Source organism: Myodes glareolus, chromosome 24 (assembly GCF_982192425.1).
Source record: "Myodes glareolus chromosome 24, mMyoGla1.1, whole genome shotgun sequence".
Taxonomy (NCBI): domain Eukaryota; kingdom Metazoa; phylum Chordata; class Mammalia; order Rodentia; family Cricetidae; genus Myodes; species Myodes glareolus.
Genome location: NC_142049.1, coordinates 18,588,163 through 18,607,988, shown reverse-complemented (window position 1 = coordinate 18,607,988; position 19,826 = coordinate 18,588,163). Strand labels below are relative to the sequence as shown.

Below are 19,826 nucleotides of genomic sequence, written 5' to 3'. Positions count from 1 at the left end.
CAAGCCCATGTGTGAGCCCTCCAGCAGTGAGTCTCTCTGGGTTTTGTGTAGGACCTACACCCATGCTAGGCAGCGCTTGGTGGTTGGGGAGTGAAGATCAGTTAGACTTGGAATCACATTCTGGCTTCTTCCTTAACTGCCATAGATGTGTAAAGCAAGCTTTCTGTAGTCAGATTCTCTTCCCCGTTTCCCTCCTACATGTGTTTTAAAACATTATTTCCATTTTATTTAATACTGTAGAGTGGTTTGCCTGCATGTATGTCTGTGCGTCACTTGTGTGCATGGTGCTGGTGAAAGTCAGGGGAAGGCATCAGATCCCTGAAAACTGGGGTTATCAACCATATGGGCAGTCATATGGGTGCTGGAAATGAACCTAGGTCCTCTGAAAGAAAACCCAGTGCTCTCAACTGCTGAGCCATCTCTCCAGCCTTTAGATGGACTCTTTAAAACTGAAGGTCCTATTGATGACAAACATTCTTCCCTTTCCTGCTTGTTCCACAGGATGAGGTTCATTGTAGGTTTATCCCTCTGCTCTCCAGGGTAGTGACTCAACATACCTCTGTGGCAGGTGGAATAAGCTCCACCACACCTTAAAAATTCCAAAAGGCATGAAGAGTTTGCATTCAGAGGAAGGAAATCAATAGAAATAAGGAGGTCTTCTCTCTTTCCTTGTATGTCATCAGACATGAGATGTGTTGTTGAAATAGACTATTAGAAGAGATATTGACTTTTACTCCCCCTTGAGATAGTCAGTTTCCCACCAGACACTTCTTTTCCACATGACACACTGTTATACTCTATTTCTCAGCTTGCCTAAATCATGGAGCCACATGACTTGCTGCTATTGAGAAGGGAAGTGATGACCCCAGAACTAGACCATGTTCGTTAACCACATTACTCTATGTCCCTCTTCCATTCCAGCTGGCTACAAAGGGCACAAGTGTTAGAGTATCTAAGGCAAAGTGCGGAATCTCCATTGGCCTGCATGACAGACAGTGTGGTAGAGTGAAAATTCACCTGTTAATACTACTCTGTGACCTGAAAATAAGCTTCTCTTTGTGTTAGACTGATGTGTGTTTCCCACACACATCACACAGCTTGCTACAGTGATCAGCCTGTGTTAGCTAAGACCATTGCAAATTCTTTGTTCAGAAGAAAGAAGTTACTCGTATTTAGTTCTAATAATAGTAATTACAATTAATATTTATTTAGCTGTGTTGTCATCCTAAGATCTTTATATGTATTAACTTGTAATCTCTATAGCAAATGCAGGTGTTAGGAACTATTGGCCCCAATTTATAGTTGGAGACACAAAAAGGATGAATAACTTATCCAAGGTCAAAGTTAGGAATTTTAAGAACAGAGACAAGAAACAAAAAGCCCATTATTTTCATCATTGTAAGAAAACTGTGATTCCCATAAATGAAATATTCTAGGTAGATAGGGTCAATATAATAAAAATGGCAATCCTACCAAGTGCAATCCATAGATTCAATGCAACCCCTATCAAAATCCCAAAACAATTCTTCACAGACCTTGAAAGAACAATACTCAACTTCATATGGAAAAACAAAAACCCTGACCAGTACTGTACAATAAAGGAACTTCCAGAGGCATCGCCAGCCCTTACATCTAGCTCTATTATAGAGCTACAGTAATGAATAAAGCTTGGTACTGGCATAAAAACAGAGAGGTTAACCAATGGAATTGAATTGAAGGCCCAGATATTAATCCACACACCTATGAAATCTGATTTTTGACCAAGAAGCTAAAATTATACAATGGAACAAAGAAAGTATCTTTAACAAATGGTGTTGGCATAAATGGATGTCAATATGTAAAATAATGAAAATAGATCCATATCTGTCCCCATGCACAAAACTCATGTCCAAATGGATTAAAGACTTCAATATAAATTTGACCACATTGAGCCTGATGGAAGAGAAAGTGGAAGTAGCCTTCAATGCACGGGCACAGAAAAACACTTTCTAAATATAACACCAGTAGCACAGACATTGAGAGCAACAATAAATAAATGGGACCTCCTGAAACTGAGAAGCTTCTGTAAGTAAACGGCACAGTCAATAAGACAAAAAGGCAGCCCACTGAATGGGAAAAGATCTTCACCAGCCCCACATCAGACAGAGGACTGATCTCCAATATATATAAAGAACTCAAGAAATTAGACATCAAAATTCCAAATTTTATTCCTAATTTATTCCCATTTTTAAAAAAATGGGTATAGAACTAAACAGAGAATTCTCAACAGAAGAATCTCAAATAGTCAAAAGACACTTAAGGAAATGTTCAACATCCTTAGCCATAAAAACAATGCAAATCAAACAACTCTGAGACATCATCTTACACCAGTAAGAATGATTAAGATCAAAAACACCAATGATAACTTATTTTGGAGAGGATGTGGGGTAAGGGGAACATTCCTGCACTGCTGGTAGGAATGCAAACTTGTACAACCACTTTTGAAATCAGTATGGCAGTTTCTCACAAAATTGGGAATCAACCTATTTCAGGACCCAGCAATACCACTCTTGCCATTGTTCAACTATGTTCATAGCAGCATTATTTGTAATAGCCATAACCTGGAAACAACCTAGATGCCCCTCAACCAAAATGTGGTTAAAGAAAATATGGCACATTTACACATTAGAGTACTACTCAGTGGTAAAAAGCAACGACATCTTGAAATTTGCATGCAAACGAATGAAACTAGAAAAAAAACATCCTGAGTGAGGTAACCCAGACCCAGAAAGATGAACATGGTATGTACTCACTCATAAGTGGATACTAGTTGTAAAGCAAAGGACATATAGTCTATAGTTTATGATCCATGAGAAGCTAAGTAACAAGGTGAACCCTAAGAAATATATACATAGATCCTCCTGGAAAGGGGAAATAGACAAGATGGCCTGACAAAATTGGGAGCATGGGGATAGGGGGAGTAGGGAGGGTGGAAGGGGAGGACAAGGAAAGAAGGGGAGGGTTGAGGAGAACTTGAGGAACGGGATAGTCAAGATGGAGGAAGGACAGCGATGAGAACAAGGAAAGAGCTATTTTGATTGAGGGAGCCATTATGGGGCTAGCAAGAAACCTGGCACTAGAGAAATTCCCAGGAATCCACAAGGATGACCCCAGCTAAGACCCTAAACAATAGAGGAAAGGGTGTTCCTCTATTATAGGAAATTGACCTATAGTGAGACTGATGAATATCTTAAATATCACTATAGAACCTTCATCTAGCAAGTGATGGAAACAGAGGCAGAGACCTGCATCAAAACACTGGGCTGAGCTCCCAAAGTCCAGTTGAAGAGTGGAAGGAGTGAGAATATGAGCAAAGAGGTCAAGACCATGATGGGGACATCCACTGAAACAGTTTACCTGAGCTATGGGAGCTCACCAACTCCAGCCGGACAGGGAAGAAAACAGTATAGGTCCAAATTAGTCCCTTTGAATGTGGGTGACAGTTGTATGGCTGGGGTAGACTGAGGGGCCACTGGCAGTGGCACCAGGATTTATCCCTACTGCTTTACTGGCTTTGGGGGGGACCTATTTTCTTTGAATGAATAACTTGCTCAGCCTAGATGTAGTAGGGAGGGCCTTGGACCTTCCCCAAAGCAATGTTCCTTACCCTCTCTGAGGAGTAAATAGGGAAAGGGGTTGGGGGGGTTGGATGAAGGAATGGGTGGAGGGGAGGGAATGGGAACTGGGATTGTCATGTAAAATTTAAGATAGTTTGTTTTTTAAATAAATTATATATATTTGTATGTATTAAATATTCTACCTCTAGATCATCTTTCCCTCAATTATTCCCATGTTCTGTGGATTACTATTCTTAGCATTTCTAGGAGTTGCTGAGAACTAGGTCCCAGAACTCTCAGCTTGGAATCTAGTGTCATATTAGCAGCTATCAGACCGGTCTACTTTATGGTTAGAACCCCACTTCTATCCTAAAGTACACACCCCATACTCAGACTATCCAGGTCACTCCTCGCCTGCCTCCTAGGGCATTCTTCCCAGATGCCGTATCCACTTGTTTAGAAAAGGCTTGATCTGGATTGCCAAAGGATGGCATCACAGTGCTGGGTGTCTGACTGCCTGTGGGCTCCTCTCTGGTCTGATCCATTTCCTGCTTAACCTTGAACACACATGTTTTCCTTCACCCATAATTCCATTAATTCTGCAGAGTGCCAGGCATGAAGCTAAGCGCAGGGGCAGCAGAGTGACCCCACTTTGGGCTCTCCGAATCATAGCATCTGTCCCCCCACTCCACTCCTGTCCCTTCCAGATCTTCACTGACCGCCCACATGTTTAATAAACACACCTGAAAGTATGCCAGCTCTGGAGTCTCAACCTGCTCCTTTTCAGGATGTCTGCAATTTTATTTAACTCTACATCTGATCACCAATGTCTCCGAGTTCTCTGAAGATCTAAGAAGGGAAGTGTGGTATCTGCAAATGAACCTTTGTCAAAGCCCGTTTACAGGCCCTCGTGGAAGCATCAGTGAGCCACAGGAGAAAAAGGTGGCTGCCATCCAGCCTGTTGTAAGAAGAGAAGAAATTGCTCCACTGACTTGATGCGGGCATGTTTGTTTTTTCAATCTAAATGTGTAACAGGAAATTTGGCAGTTCACCTTTGTAAATCATTTGCATACCATTTATGTATGAGCCAGATGGCGCCTCTTTGTTTTAAGAAATTTAAAATGAAAAGGGAAACCTATAAGAAGGACCTTATCTTTGCCTCTCCTCCTGACCTCCTGTGTACACTCTAGAGTCTTCACAAAGTGAGTAAACCCAAGCTGACCACGCATACATTCACATAGGCATGCTCATGGATGCACATGTGCGCACGCACGCGCGCGCGCACACACACACACACACACACACACACTTAAATTTTCTGTGTTTATCTACATTAGTTAGCAACTTGAGTAGTCAGCAAGTTCTCAGTTCTAGTAATCAAGCATAGTAGAGTAACAGAAATTAGACCCGGGTTACAGAGAGCATCCTTATAGTGTTCTGTCTATCTGATAAATCACCACATTCCTTGGGGCCTTAGCCAGTGTATACCGAACAAGAACGTCTTATATAAATCTCTCGAACATAGGCAAAGCTCTATGATTTGGAAACAAGAGCATATAAATGCTGGCCAGAAGGGCAATGCTGATGACCCCCTCACTATTTCTATGGAAGTTGAAACTCCAGGAAGGAATTTTCCTTGAGGTGATCATCTTAACCCCATTCCTTTGGGGCCGCTCTATGAGCCTAGTTTATTTTCCAGTGGTCAGGAGTTCCACTTTCTGATCCAAGAATCCCATCTGGGAATGAGACTTTATCTCCAGTGTTCTTTTTTTGGGTGTGAGGGGTGCTGAGGAAGCAGTAAAAGCAATAGCTTGTCCAATAAGTATTGCATTACAGGCACTTTGCACAAACTAACTTGCTTAACATAAACATACCTCCACTGGGTAAATATTTTTCTCCTAATTTTCAAAATAAGAAAATTGAACAGAGGCAGGGAGCACATGGTGCTGATGGCAGTTGAACATTAGAGAGTAAACATAGCTGACATTAGCTCCAAATCCAAGAATTCTTTAGAAACACCAAAGTCTTCCAAAAGGGATAACACTTTAGGGACATTTTTGTGACCTCAGGCATACGTACTTTTGTCTTTCATTTTTCAGAAAATTTGGGGTAGGAGGAGGGCTGTAAGCATACATCAAGGCATTGTCAGTAAACAAGTAGAGAGAGATGATCCAATCTGATCTTTGAGAGTGGCCACTTTCACACAAATAACTATCCTCCTTCCTTTCATACTTCCCTGGAACCAAAGACATACATTTTTAAGTCATCTAGTCTCAGCTAACAGGTTGACCTGGAGCTTATGAAGAGAGAATTCAAGATACCTGGACTGTGGACAATTCCCCTTGACCTCACATCCTTGAGTTATGTCCTGACACCCAAAGAAATGCGGTAGGTTTACACCTCGATGCTTTGCCATGAGTTAGAGTGTAGCTCATAGTTGCTAAAGCAATGGTGAAGGTGTACCATTTAAATAGTGTTCTTTTTATGGCTTTTTTTAACCTTTATATACCAAAGGAGAAATATTAAATGCAACCCAAGAAGCCAGTTTCAAAGCTCAGCATGTATATTTTGGTCTGATATGGTCTCCTAAGACCTGATAGAGTCCACAGAGATCAAGAAATTATCATTAAACATTACCCCTGCACAGAAAGAGACAAACAAAAACCAGCAAGCCATTCCTTACTATCATCAGCACCACTATAGATCTGAATTTAGCCAGACAAGACAGGAAACCCCACTCTATAGAATAGAAGACAAACAAATGACCTCAGCTAGGCTCTATGACCCATAAATGGCCTTAGTAACCACACCCAAGCTTTGGATATGCCAGGTGGGGAGAAGTGTCTAGATTCTGAAGGCTATGCTTTTGTACATCCAGATAGGTCTTCTCTGACCATCAACCTGTGGGTGTGCCACACCATGCTCCCTTTCCTGTATCTGGGGATACTTGGTAGGATGAGTGACTAAAGCCAGCCTCTTTGCTGGGGACAGGCTTTTTCCAGCTTTGGTTTATTTTGCCTCCTGTGTATTCATGATAGCACATGGTTTGCCATCCTTTGGTTGAACCATGAACAAGACACTCTGAAGTCATCACAAAGGGCATATCTAAAACATCCCACTTCCTTCTGCACTGTTTCTCAACTGAAGCTCCTTGAGTAATCAGTATCCATACCTGAGCAATCAATCACGCATCACAATGTTACCAGGAGCACCCAATAAATCTAACAAGAACGTATGTACTTGCTAGCCCCAAATTCTAGCCTCCTGGCTTACCAAGTTCAGGCAACAGGATCATACGTCACAATACAATCATTTGTTTCCTACCATGACAATTGACTTCCGTTCTCCTGCTATGAACTGACTGTTATGTTTCCTTAGTGCCCAAGCTAAAACAAACATTTTGTTCTTAGCAGAAGAATGGCAGGTAGTGATATTAGGAGAAGGACTGGAAGCAGAACTTTTTACAAGGTCATTAGATCATTAGATTTAGTGATCTCACAGAGGAGCCTTAAGGAGACACTTTGCCTTTTCTATCATAGGAGAACACAACAAAAAGACCATTTAGAAACCACAGAGTCAGCCTTTACCAGACATGAAAGCTGCCTGAGCCTTTGGAACTTTGAGAAGTATTCTTGTATCATCATAAGTAAGGTCCAGGGTTGGTGGTAATTTTGTTCACGTGTCACAGAAGAAGACATTCTCTACTGCACAATATTGTCCCTCTGTCTCCTATACCACAAATCTAAACTCCTCCTTTAGTCAAAGTTCCCAAAGTAAGGCTTCCCTATTTTAACTTTTTTTCCTTCTTATTTTTTTCTGAGGCAAGGTGTCTCTCTGCCGACTGACTTAAACCTCTAGATCCACCTGCTTCAACCTTTCAAGAATAGAGATTACAGGTAAGTGCCACTATAGGCAACATCCATCTTCCTTATGGCAGAAGGAGGTGTCTCCCAATCAGTTTGCAGACATGACCCCATATGTAGGCATCAAGTTGTACCCATGGTTTTCTTTCTGGGACAAATGCCATTCATGGTCATTCACCTTTAGCCTGGCCATAATAACATACAAAATCTCAATGTTGTATGATAAGGAGATTCCCCGTAAATGAGAGTCAAGGTCTTGCAGTGGGAAATAGATAAGTGTATGCAAATAAAGCTTCCTTACAGTCAGCCTTTCTCCAGGGCCAGATATTGACAAGATGCTTCAGTTTCTTTTCTCCCAAGGCCAGTAGGATTATGTTTAGCAATGTACTGACCCCTTCTAGTTTACTTGGGGTTTCATTGTCCAGAAAGATCGGCCTTTGGAAACGAGACCACTCTCACATAATCATGACGTAATTTCAGATTATAAAACATGTTGTGAGTAAGGCTAGGTCAGGGGATGGGTTGGAATACTGGCAAAGCACCAAGTTAGACTGTCTGGGTGTTCACTTGAACATGGAGCTGGAGGTTATAGGTATCCAACTCTGTTTGCACAGATTCAGTACGATCATAATGTGCAGGTAATTGCAATGTATAGACAGAGTCCAGCCTAATGTCAAAGAGGAAGGAGAAATGGCCTGCCATGATATGCCAAGATGCAGGAGTGGCTGAAAGATAACTGTTGAGTGCATATGTGAGCATGCGTGTGCATACACGTGCACCATAGTGACAGGGTTAATGGACAATGACAGACATGTAAGCAAGGCACTAGCTTGGAAACGGAGTCCTGCAGCTGGGAAGGTCTCCTTACCCTGTAGTAATCAGTACTGTAAACATCCCTGGACATGCCAAAATCACCAATCTTCACCAGTAGGTTAGCTCCAACCAGGCAATTCCTAGTGGCCAGGTCCCGGTGCACGAAGTGCTGCGAGGCCAGGTACACCATGCCCGAGGCGATCTGACTGGCGATGTGGAGCATCTGCGAGAGCCCCAGCTCCCCCTTGGTCTGGCGTGGCTGCCCATCCACGAGGATCATCGCATCTGGCCCATGGGCCCTGCAAGGAGGGGGAAGAGAGATGGAGCAGAGAGAACGCGATAGATCAAAGGCAAAGACTTGGTGGTTTTCAGTGCGCTTGAAAGTCCTGCTGAAATGAAGGCAATCTCCTTTCCAGGCTACCGGTGCCTATTTCTAGTGAGTGTGGCTCTGGGTGAAACTATAAGATCCCCACTAAGATAACAGAGATGTACTCAGCTGGGGGAGGGAACAAACCTCATTCACTAACTACCACCTAATTCTTCTCAGATACTAGGTGCTTATTCTAGAATAATTAATAAGGAAACCACTAACTCTTACGGCATGTATATGTCAAATGCTATTCTCATAGTTTTAAATACATTCATTTAATCTTCATACCCTGATTTTTCTTTTTAAGTTGAGGCACAAAATGATTAGAAAGCGCAACCAAAGTCCTAGATATTTCAGAATAGCTATATGATAGCCAAGAGACACACTGTGAATTTTATCTATGACTTTAAATAAGCTTTTACCTGTAAAAGCTGCCAAAAGGGGTATAAGAAGGATTTTTAAGAGATCTTAAGGTCTTGCCCATTGGAGTTTTGATTGGCTGTGCAGTGCTCCTTCATTTGCATTTCTGACAAGCTCCCATGCTGATAGTGCTGATATTGCTGATGGGCAATTCACAGCCCCCAGCTGTAAGTGATATAAGGCTTGTTCCGCACTTCTAACCACTCCACAATACCCAAAGCAAGGCAAATCAATCCTGTCTGTGTTATGATAACACCCTGCCCTGTCAGCTCGGTCACTTTCAGTGTTCACTCTTTCCTGCAGAAAGTCCAATGAGCCACAACCACACCGGGGCCCTTATTTACGGAGTGGAGGACCAACGAGCCCTGGCGCACAGCAAAGCCCCGGCCTGCTTTACTGTTTCTCCAATTTCCACTGAGAAGTGCCATTAAATAGGAACACACTCTGTTTATTATCTTTGGTGGGCTTTGCCCCCCCTCCCTCCACAGGAAAGCCACTGAATCAGCGAGCCAGGGATGTGGCAGGAGGCCAATTCCCACTCCAGTATACCAGGATGCACTCCTGCCGGCCCCAAACTCCACTAACCAGGAGACATGTTAGCAGGTAGAACTGACCCCGGGGATCAAGCAGGGGGCACTTTGGAAAGAAGACTGCAAGCCCACTCCTAGCAAGGGTTGATGTGACCCAGGCTTTCAGTTTTTAGCTTTGGAGAAGCTTGGCCTTGACTAACGGAGCCTAGAAAGGCAGGTGAGAATCTGGACCAACTCTGGAATTCTGCACAGCGGTTGCCACAGAATACCTGGAGCAACTGTTGGCCTTAATTTGAATTGATCCCCTTGCTCTCTTCGGGAAGAGACTTCAAAGACAGACAGAGAAGTATAACTACGTTCTTCTTACGTTCCTGCTTTGGAGAATGAAGGGGTGAGGAATTCTTTGCAGACACAAATTTTTGCCACATGTACCTGCTACAGCTCAAATGTAAAATGCTTTCAAGAGACGGTCAGAATATTTGGTCTCGAGTGAGGGAACTTTTTTAGGAAGTGAGGGACCCTTGAGAAGCAAACCCTTTATAGAGGAAGTAGGTCACTGGCATGAGGGTATCATTCAGCTTATACCCCAAACTCTTCTTGGTCCAAACTCTCTTACTCCTGATTTTAGATATGATACAACCCCATGTGCCAGCACTGTGTCTTCCGCTGTGATGAACTGCATCCCTTCAGACTGTGAGTCAAAATCAATCCCCCGTGCCCTTAAGGGGCCTCTTGTTAAATAGTCAGTCACAATGGTAAGAAATTATTTCTTTGGCCTTGTGGTTTTTTTCCCTTAAACTTTGTGTTTCTCCTGCCCTGGTCTTACTCTTGCTTCTCCCCCTTCCTCTCCCCTCTCTTTTGTATTCCTCATCTATCCTTGGAATAAAGAAACACACAGGATCTGGGAGGTTTTGAGCCCTTCTGGTTGTACGTGGGACTGGAGAATCAGCTATATCTCCGGAGAATGTGTTGTGATGTACAATAGGGCAGAGGGGTGGAAGTACAGGATGAGGGAGATTATGCATACAAAGACAGGGAATCATCTGGAAGCTCTCGACTCATATAATGTAATAATAATAGAAGTGACTTTTACAATAGCCACCATTTGTTCAGTACCTTGCTGCATACAAAATGCACCCAGGCATTATATACACATTGCCACACAAGGTTTCTAGCAACGGCTCTATGAAGTGGTCATAACTTGATCCATTTATAATTAAGATAAGCCTCCATCCCTCTTACGCTAAGGACTGAGTTCTCCAGGAATCAATTTTATTCTGAATTCAAGTTCCAGAGATATAGAGAATCTAGTGGGTTTTCTCAGTATCTCCGGGGCAGTTATTTGCAACCCTGACTCATAAGGAAAGATCTGAAGACTCTTTCCAAGTCTGACTCTACCCCTTCCTTTCTCAAAGTCTGAATGCTGACAAGTAGAATTTACCTGAGTACAGAATGTCCTTTCTTTATCAATTACCTATGCTTTCTGTTGAGTTTATAGTTTGATACCTTCACATTCATCATCAAAAAAGTCTCTGGTCAGGGGAGGAGAGCAGGTTAAAGATATAACATACTAATCTCATTTGACAAGTGAGACACTTAAGACATTTCCCACATTAGGGTAAGAGAGCAGATAGCCCTAAAACCAGGGCTGTGAGTCTCAACCTGGCATTCACACAGGATATACCCCAGGTCTTACTCTTCTTCTCTGTCTATCTGAAAGCCAAGAAGAAAGGTGTCTCACTGTGAATACAAAAATCTAAGTCCAGCTGGAAAGGAAGCAATGCATAAGAATTAAAGGGTTAGGTCTGGGGGTATAGTAAAGTGCTTGCCTAGCATACATAAAACCCTCAGCTCCATCCTCAGAACCACATAAACCGGACACAGAAGTGCACACTTGAAATCACAGAACATAAAAGACAGAGATAGAGACAGATGGATAGATAGATAGATAGATAGATAGATAGACAGACAGATGATAGATACATAGATAGATATGATAGATAGGTAGATAGAGATAGATGATAAACAAAGACAGAAAGATAGATATGATAGACAAATATAGATAGATATAATAGATGATAGATAAATAGATATGATAGATAGATAGATGATTGATCGATAGATATGATAGATAGGTAGATAGAGATAGATGATAGAAAGATATAGATGAGATAGATAGATAGATAGATAGATAGATAGATAGATAGATAGATAGATAGAGACAGAATAGAGAGAAGAAGGAAAATAAAGGCAGTGCTTTTGATTTGTTATCCTCAGACTCGAGTGACTTGATTTCATAGTGGCAAGTATGAATTCTGGTCACAGAGAAAACCCCAAAGGCTCACTGGGACAGGGTGGGGCACGTTGTCCATTCTTGCTTACCTGAGGAACTTGTTAAGGTCTCCATGCTTCATGTATTCAAAGACCATGATGAGTGGGTCCCCATCACCACACACCCCATAGAACTTGACAATATGTTCATGCTGCAGGTTCGTGAGCAGCTCAGCCTCCCTCTGGAAATCCTTCCTGGCAGCCAAGGTAGGATCCTTCAGGGCCTGAGAACCACACAACATCATCAGTATTTAGCAACCAGAGGACAAAGAGCTGTCTTCTCCAGCTGGTGAAACTGTTACCACATCCTTCTGGACCAATGGTGAATATGATCTATTTTAAAACATAAAGGCAAAGCACACCGCTGAAGCCCTTTTCCATTCAGCATTTTGATTCCTGACAAAGGGAAGCCCCACATCCCAGGCCCCACCAGTGACTTCAACCTACATTTATTGTCCATCTAGAAGCTTCTCTCAGCATGAGTGACAGGGAACAAAGCTATGACACAAAAGGTCTGGAAGATCCCTGATCATAAAGCTCCCCTTACAGAACAAGTCTCTCTGATACCGTAAACTGAACAGCACCACACAAATTGCTCTATCTCTGCAAATCACTAGACACTCCAGAAGTCAGGCAATGTCATAATGCCATCCTTGGGAGTCCTTGGGTCTTAATGGTGAAAGAAGCTGTATCGACAGAGAAGAGTTAGTGCTTGGCTAGTCACTGTGTTCTCCAACCAAAGGTCTAGCAGAAGTTCTAGGGGGAAAAGTAGGGTTGAAATTGGCAGATGGAAGCCTTATATGCATGCAAGACAGGGTAGACAGCCACTGAGTCTCAGTGCAGGAGGAGGTGATTAGCCAATGGGGGCCACTCTACCAAGATGCTATGACTCTTCCCTATAGGGATTGCAAGCCCAAGTGTAACCAAGAGAGAAGTACAGATCTGATTATTTCTTATTCTATGAAGATGAATGCAGCACAAAGAGCATACACCACCAAGGTGGGGCTTTCAGCATCAGAAGGGGAGTGTGATACCACAACTAAACATACCAGTGTGTACAACAGACAGTGAACAAGCACTACTTTGATAGCTCGTCTTGATTGTCCACTTGACACACCCAGGAAGAGGGGGACCTCAGCTGAGGAGTCGCTTCCATCAGATTGGCCCGTGGGTGTGTCTGTGTGACGTTTTCTTAATTATCGATTGATGACAGAGGGTCCAGCCCACTGTGGGTGGTGCCATCCCTGGGCAGCCGGGTGTAAGGAAAATAGATGCATGTGAGCCTAGGAGCAAGCCAGTGAGCAGCACCCTCCACGGTCTCTGCTTCAAGCCCCTGTCTTGAAGTTGAGCTTCTGCTCTGACTTCCATCATTGACTGTCATCGGTAAAATGAATTAAAGCCGTTCCTCTACACATAGCTTCCGGTTATGGCACTTATTAGCACAGCCACACACAAAAAGAAACAATCCAGAACAGCCATCCTGAGGATGGGAAATGTTGTCCAAGATGAAGGATAGTCTGTTCAAGCAACAGACCTATGATAAGGGAGAAGCCTATGCAGGTAGGCCCACACATTTCCAAGTCCTGTAACTGCCTTAAGATCATCAGACAAATGCACCAAGTCATGTCCACTCATTATTCAAGAAATAAGGATAAAACCAGCCAGTTGATCTTAGGTCATCACGAATCTAAAGTGACGAGAGACTGGTTTACACTCTCTTTGCTTGATAGTTGGCCTTTTGTGGTGTGGTAATTCAGACAAAATGGCCTGCCATGCAAGTGTGGCAAGGCCTCCCTAGCCAGAGATCGTTCTCCATCCACTGCAGCCTCAGGTGCTGAAATCTGCCAATTGGTTTGGAGTCTCATACTGCAGTGGCATGAACCTGCAAAGAATGCATCAAGTACGCCTCTCCAGCTTCTCAGTGACCACTGCACATCAGGGGTGCGGGCTGCTAAGCATGAAAAGGCATGAAAAGGCTATCCACCGCTTTGGTTCCCCATTGCACATTTCTGTAGCTGGAGAAACTGGGACTGAACCTGTTTGAGAACCAGTCCGTGTTCACACAGTCTAAGTGATGGGAACCATTGTGGACCTGAGCAATCCTTTGCTGAGACTCAGAGGAGTACCTCAGAGTCAGGCAGGCACGTCTCCAGGGCCAGCAAAACAAGCGTGGCTTCCTCATCTCAAACCCCACCCCAACTTCAATCCGCATCACCTTCTCTTCTTTAAAAAATTGAAAATATTTCACCAGGAAAAAATGTTCAACTAAATGGCCTATTAACAAAAATACTGAAAGTTACTTTTGCCAGACCTAATTATAATTTACCAGACCTAATTTTTTTTGACAGAATTTTATGCTATACAGCTGAGTTTCTGCTTCCACCTCAGAAGTCCTAAGATTGCACCATGCTCTACTATGCTTGGTCTTATGGACTGCTGAGGGTTGAACCCAAGGTGTTGTGGATACCAGGCAAGAATTCTGCCCACTTAGCCACAGCTCCTGCTCCCAAAACCTGTAAATTTGGTGTAATGATTGTTTCAGCTCTGGTGGATACCTATGAATAAAGAAATATCTGTAATGGCCACCCTATACCAGAACAAAGAGTTGCCAGCCCAAGAGTCATGGGGGAAATACCCTTTTCTAGTGAGCCACCTCCCTGCCACAGCCCTGGGCTACAAGGCATAAAACATGGGCACAAGATGACCGAGTGTGACTCATTTATTTTCATGAGGAAGAGGTAGGGGGAAAAACAGAGGAACTGAACACGGGTGGGATCGGAGAGAGCAAGGATTTATGTGAACGCTGGATTTATGGGAGAGAAAAGTAGATCAGATTCGGGGGCAGCCAAATGGCCTCTCTCCATCTCTTTAAATCATTCTCTCCCACAGCCTTGACATCAGGGGCAGCCACGGGATATTTCTGATCTCAGCCCTTGGGCAGTAGCCGCCAGGGTCTGTACCTCAAGTCGGCACCCTGAACTGCAAGGCGGACAGAGTTCCTCCTGAGAGATGGAGCACAAGGCAGGCGCTGTCTCCAGGGCTTCCACACCCTTCCCCTCTCCCTTCACACTGGGGTTTCCAGCTGGTGGGTCAAACCTGAAGTCCTTCTGTAACTGTCAGAAATGAGGAGTGTAGCAAGTCGGGGCCAGAGCTGTCAGTGACCACAGTACCCGGGGATTAATGCAACTGGGACGGAGATGACAGGAGAATAATGGGGAGGGAAACTGGGCCAGAAGCTCTCTGGCCCCGCTCATGGGATTCTATATCCAATACTTCCTTGGTTGCTGGGCAACTGCAAAATGGGTCACCACGAAGTGGTATGGGACGGAGTTGATGCTTATCATAGCCAGCAACTGTTGGCACAGGAAAGAGGGTCTTGCCACAGAGCCTGAAGTTGGGGGCATTCCTCCTGGCCGGCTGCTTCATATAGCAAGCACAGGCAATGAGAAGTGGAAACTAATTCCTTGTCTTCTTTTCCCTTCAAAATGTAGGGGACATGTCCCTTCTGGTCCTGGCCTCCAGACGCGCCAGCTCCTGAGATCTCCAGCCCTGAGCAAGGATTTCAGCTGGAATGTTCACTAGGACAGGGTGAGGCAGAACAGATGTGCCCAGCAGCCCCAATCTTTCCCAGACAGCTGACATCTTCATGTTGGTCAACAGCTGCCTTGCATTTGCCTTTTCTGTGGTGGGGAGAAGATACTTCAAGGAATGTTATCTTTGAGAATTCATTAATACTCTGAAACTCATTTTTATCATGCATGCGTGAATAGACACACTCCTGGGTGTTCAAGCATGGACTCATGTGCGTGCACATACAGCCAACCTGTTTGGTTGTGCAAATCATTTTATTTCTAAACCTGTTGTCACGTCCCCAACAATTGTTGAGATTCACAGAATGACAGGGGACAAAGAGGGGGTGGTTACGGCATGGACAGATGCCCGTTTCTCATATGTTATCATTTCCCATTGTCTGCAGCATGAAACCCCAACTTCTTAAGAGTCCTAGACTGAAGAGGTCAGCCAGACCCATCTCCTTCCACTTCGACTCTCCAACTCCATGTTCCCCTTCTTCATTATGATTCAATCTCACTGGTCTTTCTGTACCCGTGAGACTTTATCTGCCTCAGGACCTTTTGACTTGATGTTCTCTTGGTCATAAAGACTCCCACAGAGCTGGAGAAATACAACTGGACTGTTGACTTGGTACTGCCCTGAAGAAGGATGCTTAAAAGAAATTCCACAGTAGCTCAGAATTGAGAAATAGATGGTTATTTATTTAAGGGCAGACTCACAAATCAGAATCCTCTGCTGGAATGGAGATCAGAAACCAAATCCTGCAGCTGGAAAAGAGACCTGATGCATGCTCTACATCAGCATAAATAGTATAAGAGGCCATGCCCCAGTGGGTGGGTAACTACTGACTCTACAACTCCCTCCAGCACTGTCCACCAACTCTTCAGAGCATGCTGACTGGGGTCATGGAGCCCAGAACCCTCCATGGTGCTGGAGAATTATCTGTATTCTGTCAATTATATTTTAATAAAATGCTGATTGGCCAGGCAGGCAGTATAGGCAGGAAAGCCAGACAGGAAGTAGAGGTGGAGCAAAGAGACTGGGAGTATTCTGGGAAACAGGAAGCTCCCTTCGCCATTCCTGCCCAGACCACAGGAGAGGAAAGATGTAAGCTGCCCCACTGGAAGAGGTACTGAGCCGTGTGACTAACGTAGATAAGGATAATGGGGTAACATAAGTTATAAGAGCTGATAAGTAGCCTGACCTAATGGGCCAATCAGCTTTATAACTTATAGAGATCTCTGTGTGATTGATTTTCTCTGGGACTTGCCGGCTGTGAGGTACCGGGGCGGGAACAGATACCCCAACAAGCCGGCCCTCATGTTACACCTCCACAACTCTTGTCACCTACAGACACACTGATATCTCCAAGAGAAGTGTACTCTGGGAATTGACTGTGATTATCCACAAATGTATTCTTGAGAGTCAAACTTGATCATATGATCACTCCATGTAATGAGGCATCATAAGAAACAATTAAATATGAGTGGGAAGCCATCAGTTTCCATAGACCCCAGGATGAAGACTTTGCAAAGACATATTGAAGGTAAATGATTGAAAACAGCTAGCGGTGGAAGAAAGATCATCTGGAAAATTGAGAAAACAGTAAAAAGCTGAGATTTTTAAAAACCAAGTATGAAAGGAAGACCATGAGGAATTAAGATCTAGCTTCCCAATAATTTCCCATGTGTCTTGTGGCCACCTGGTAAAACCAAGACTCTTGCATGTATTATCTAAAATGGAATGCAAGTCAATTGTAAACAAAATTATTAAATATTAGTGGCGTGTTTTGCAAACACTGCTACAGATTTTAAGATCACTGTTTTTGGTAGGATTTGTGTGGTTTTCCTCTTGGATTTTTTGAGACAGGATTTTTCTGTGTAAGAACCATGGCTGTACTAGAACTTGCTTTGTAACCCACAATGGCCTTGAACTCATAGAGCTCTGCCTGCTTTTGCCTCCCAATTGCTGGGATTAAAGGCATGCACCACCACCACCCAGCCTCTCTTCTTTATGTTTAAGATTATATTATATACCCCTCTATACTCTCCTTTAAATCCTGGCCTCTTTTTTCATCAACTGTTATTGTAAGGGTGTGTGTGTGTGTGTGTGTGTGTGTGCATATGTGTGTGTGCATATGTGTGTGTATTCTTGTGTACACCCATATTCTCAAATATAACCTGTTGAGCAATGATACTTGTCTGTATGAGTTTAGGGCTGGCCCTTTGGCACTAGATGACCAATGGACATACTCTTCTCTGAGGAAGTCCTCTCCCGCCCCATCTTTCCTCGGTTGTCTGTAATTCTATGAGATCGCTACTCTCTGCTGACAGTGTGTTGACTAAAGCAAAGCGTGGTCTCCATGCTCGACTGGGCAATGTCAGGGGCATTTTTGTCTGTTCCAATGAGAGCTGGCACCTACTGGACAGAGACCAAAATAGTCTGCTAAACACTATCCAAGGAAGTCAAGAGCTCTTACCAACACTGAATCACCCCACTCTGCCAATAGTCCTGAAGTTGAGACATCCTGTGTCAAACTTCGTAAATGACAAATAAAAATACATTAACCCCCCCTCCAAAAACCCCCCAAGATTCTGTCCTAAGAATGTTTCACAAATGCTTTCAGTTCTGGCTCCAATTTAAATCACTATAACTGGAAGTCATGAGCATGCCACACAGATCAAAACAACCCTCCAATCCCAGAGAAATCCAAATGCTGAGGCTCAGATGTATTCAAAGAAATATGCTAAATCCAAGTTGCGAAAAATGTCACAACAAGAACTTGGATTTCTGCATACCAGGCCCATATTTACTTTGAAATAAGGACATTCTCCAAGAAAATGAAGAAATAATTGCTTCGTATGAAAACAACAATATATAAGCCAACAGGATAGCTCAGAGAGAAAAGGCACCTGTCACCAAGCCTGAAGATATGGGTTGAGTCCCCTGTACGCCTGTGGTAGAAGAAGAGAATCAATTCCTAAAAGTTGTCTTTGGACTTCCACACATTCAGACACTGTGCGTATACACCTGGCACAAAGACACGCAAATAAACAATGTGTATGATCAGTATACATGTATGTCAGGCATGGCGATGCATGCCTATAATCCTAGCACTCCGGAAGCAGAGGCAGGAGGATCACCACAAGCCTGAGATTAGGAGAGGCTACACAGAAGATTCCAGGTCAGCCAGGGCTGCATAGTAGGAACCCACCTCAAAAAAATGGAAGAAAAAGAAAGAAAACCACCAAGACAGACAATAAAAACAAAGATAAGTAAGACTCCACAGACAGAAAAATTCAGAGTGAAGTATAAGAATGCATTGTGTACTGGAAGAGCATTGGCGATCACTTGGGCACAGAATGACAGGGAAAATAGAAGGGAAAATTATATATATATATATATATATACATATTTGTGTGTGTGTGTGTGTGTGTGTGTGTGTGTGTGTGTGTATACCTGGACATATGTACAAAATAAGAAAATATCTCCCATGTGCCACCCAAGAAGTTCGCTTGGGTGCCAATGTTGTGTAAGTGGACTGGGTATTAAATGACTAATTGATGTTATCAATTTGAAGCTATGAATAGTATTCCATATAATCCCTGACAACTGATGGTTAGAAAAAAAAATAGTTAGTAGAAGTCTGACTTGAAGCTTAGAATTTGAATCTTTCCCTAGGCTACTGAGTGTGATTCTCTCTTAAGATGGAGGGTAACCTCAGTGAGCTATAGCTCCCTGCCAACTATGAGATAACCAAGAAGACAGTCATGGCTCTTTAACATATTGCATGGCTAGGAAATGATGAACAACCATTTGCTTGTTTGTGTGTTTATTTATTTATTTCCAGGCAGATTCTCACTATGTAGCTATGTAGCCCAGGCTAGACTCAAACTCCTGATCCTTCTCTATCAGCCTCTTAAGTACTGGAATGATGCAGGAGAATTGTCTGTATTCTGTCAATCATATTTTAATAAAACGCTGATTGGCCAGGCAGGCAGTATAGGTGGGAAAACCAGACAGGAAGTAGAGGTGATGCAATGAGAACAGGAGTATCCTGGAAAGCAGGAAGGCACTCCTGCGCAGACCACCGAAGAGGCAGCATGTAACTTGCCCAGCTGAGAAAGGTACGGAGCCATGTAAGGCTAACGTAGATTAGAATAATGGGTTAAGATAAGTTATAAGAGCTAATAAGTAGCCTGACCTAATGGGCCAATCAGTTTATAACCTTATGGAGTCCTGTGTGTAATTTCTCTTTGGGATTTGCCGGCTGTTGGGGTACCGGGCGGGACGGAAACCCCAACAAGCCGGCCCTCATGTTACAAATGGC

The 19,826-nt window shown here is 43.4% G+C and overlaps 1 protein-coding gene across 2 annotated transcripts in view; it reads right to left on the bottom strand.

Annotated features, from left to right (window-relative positions):
- Positions 1-19,826, bottom strand: part of Ntrk3 (neurotrophic receptor tyrosine kinase 3) — a 376,580-nt gene that overhangs the window by 60,455 nt on the left and 296,299 nt on the right. For both annotated transcript variants that reach the window (XM_087901410.1, XM_087901411.1), the window contains exons 14-15: positions 11,975-12,147; positions 8,328-8,571 (exon numbers count right to left, since the gene is read on the bottom strand). In XM_087901410.1, the coding sequence (XP_087757536.1) occupies positions 8,328-8,571; positions 11,975-12,147 (417 nt within the window). The remainder of the gene's footprint in view (positions 1-8,327; positions 8,572-11,974; positions 12,148-19,826) is intronic.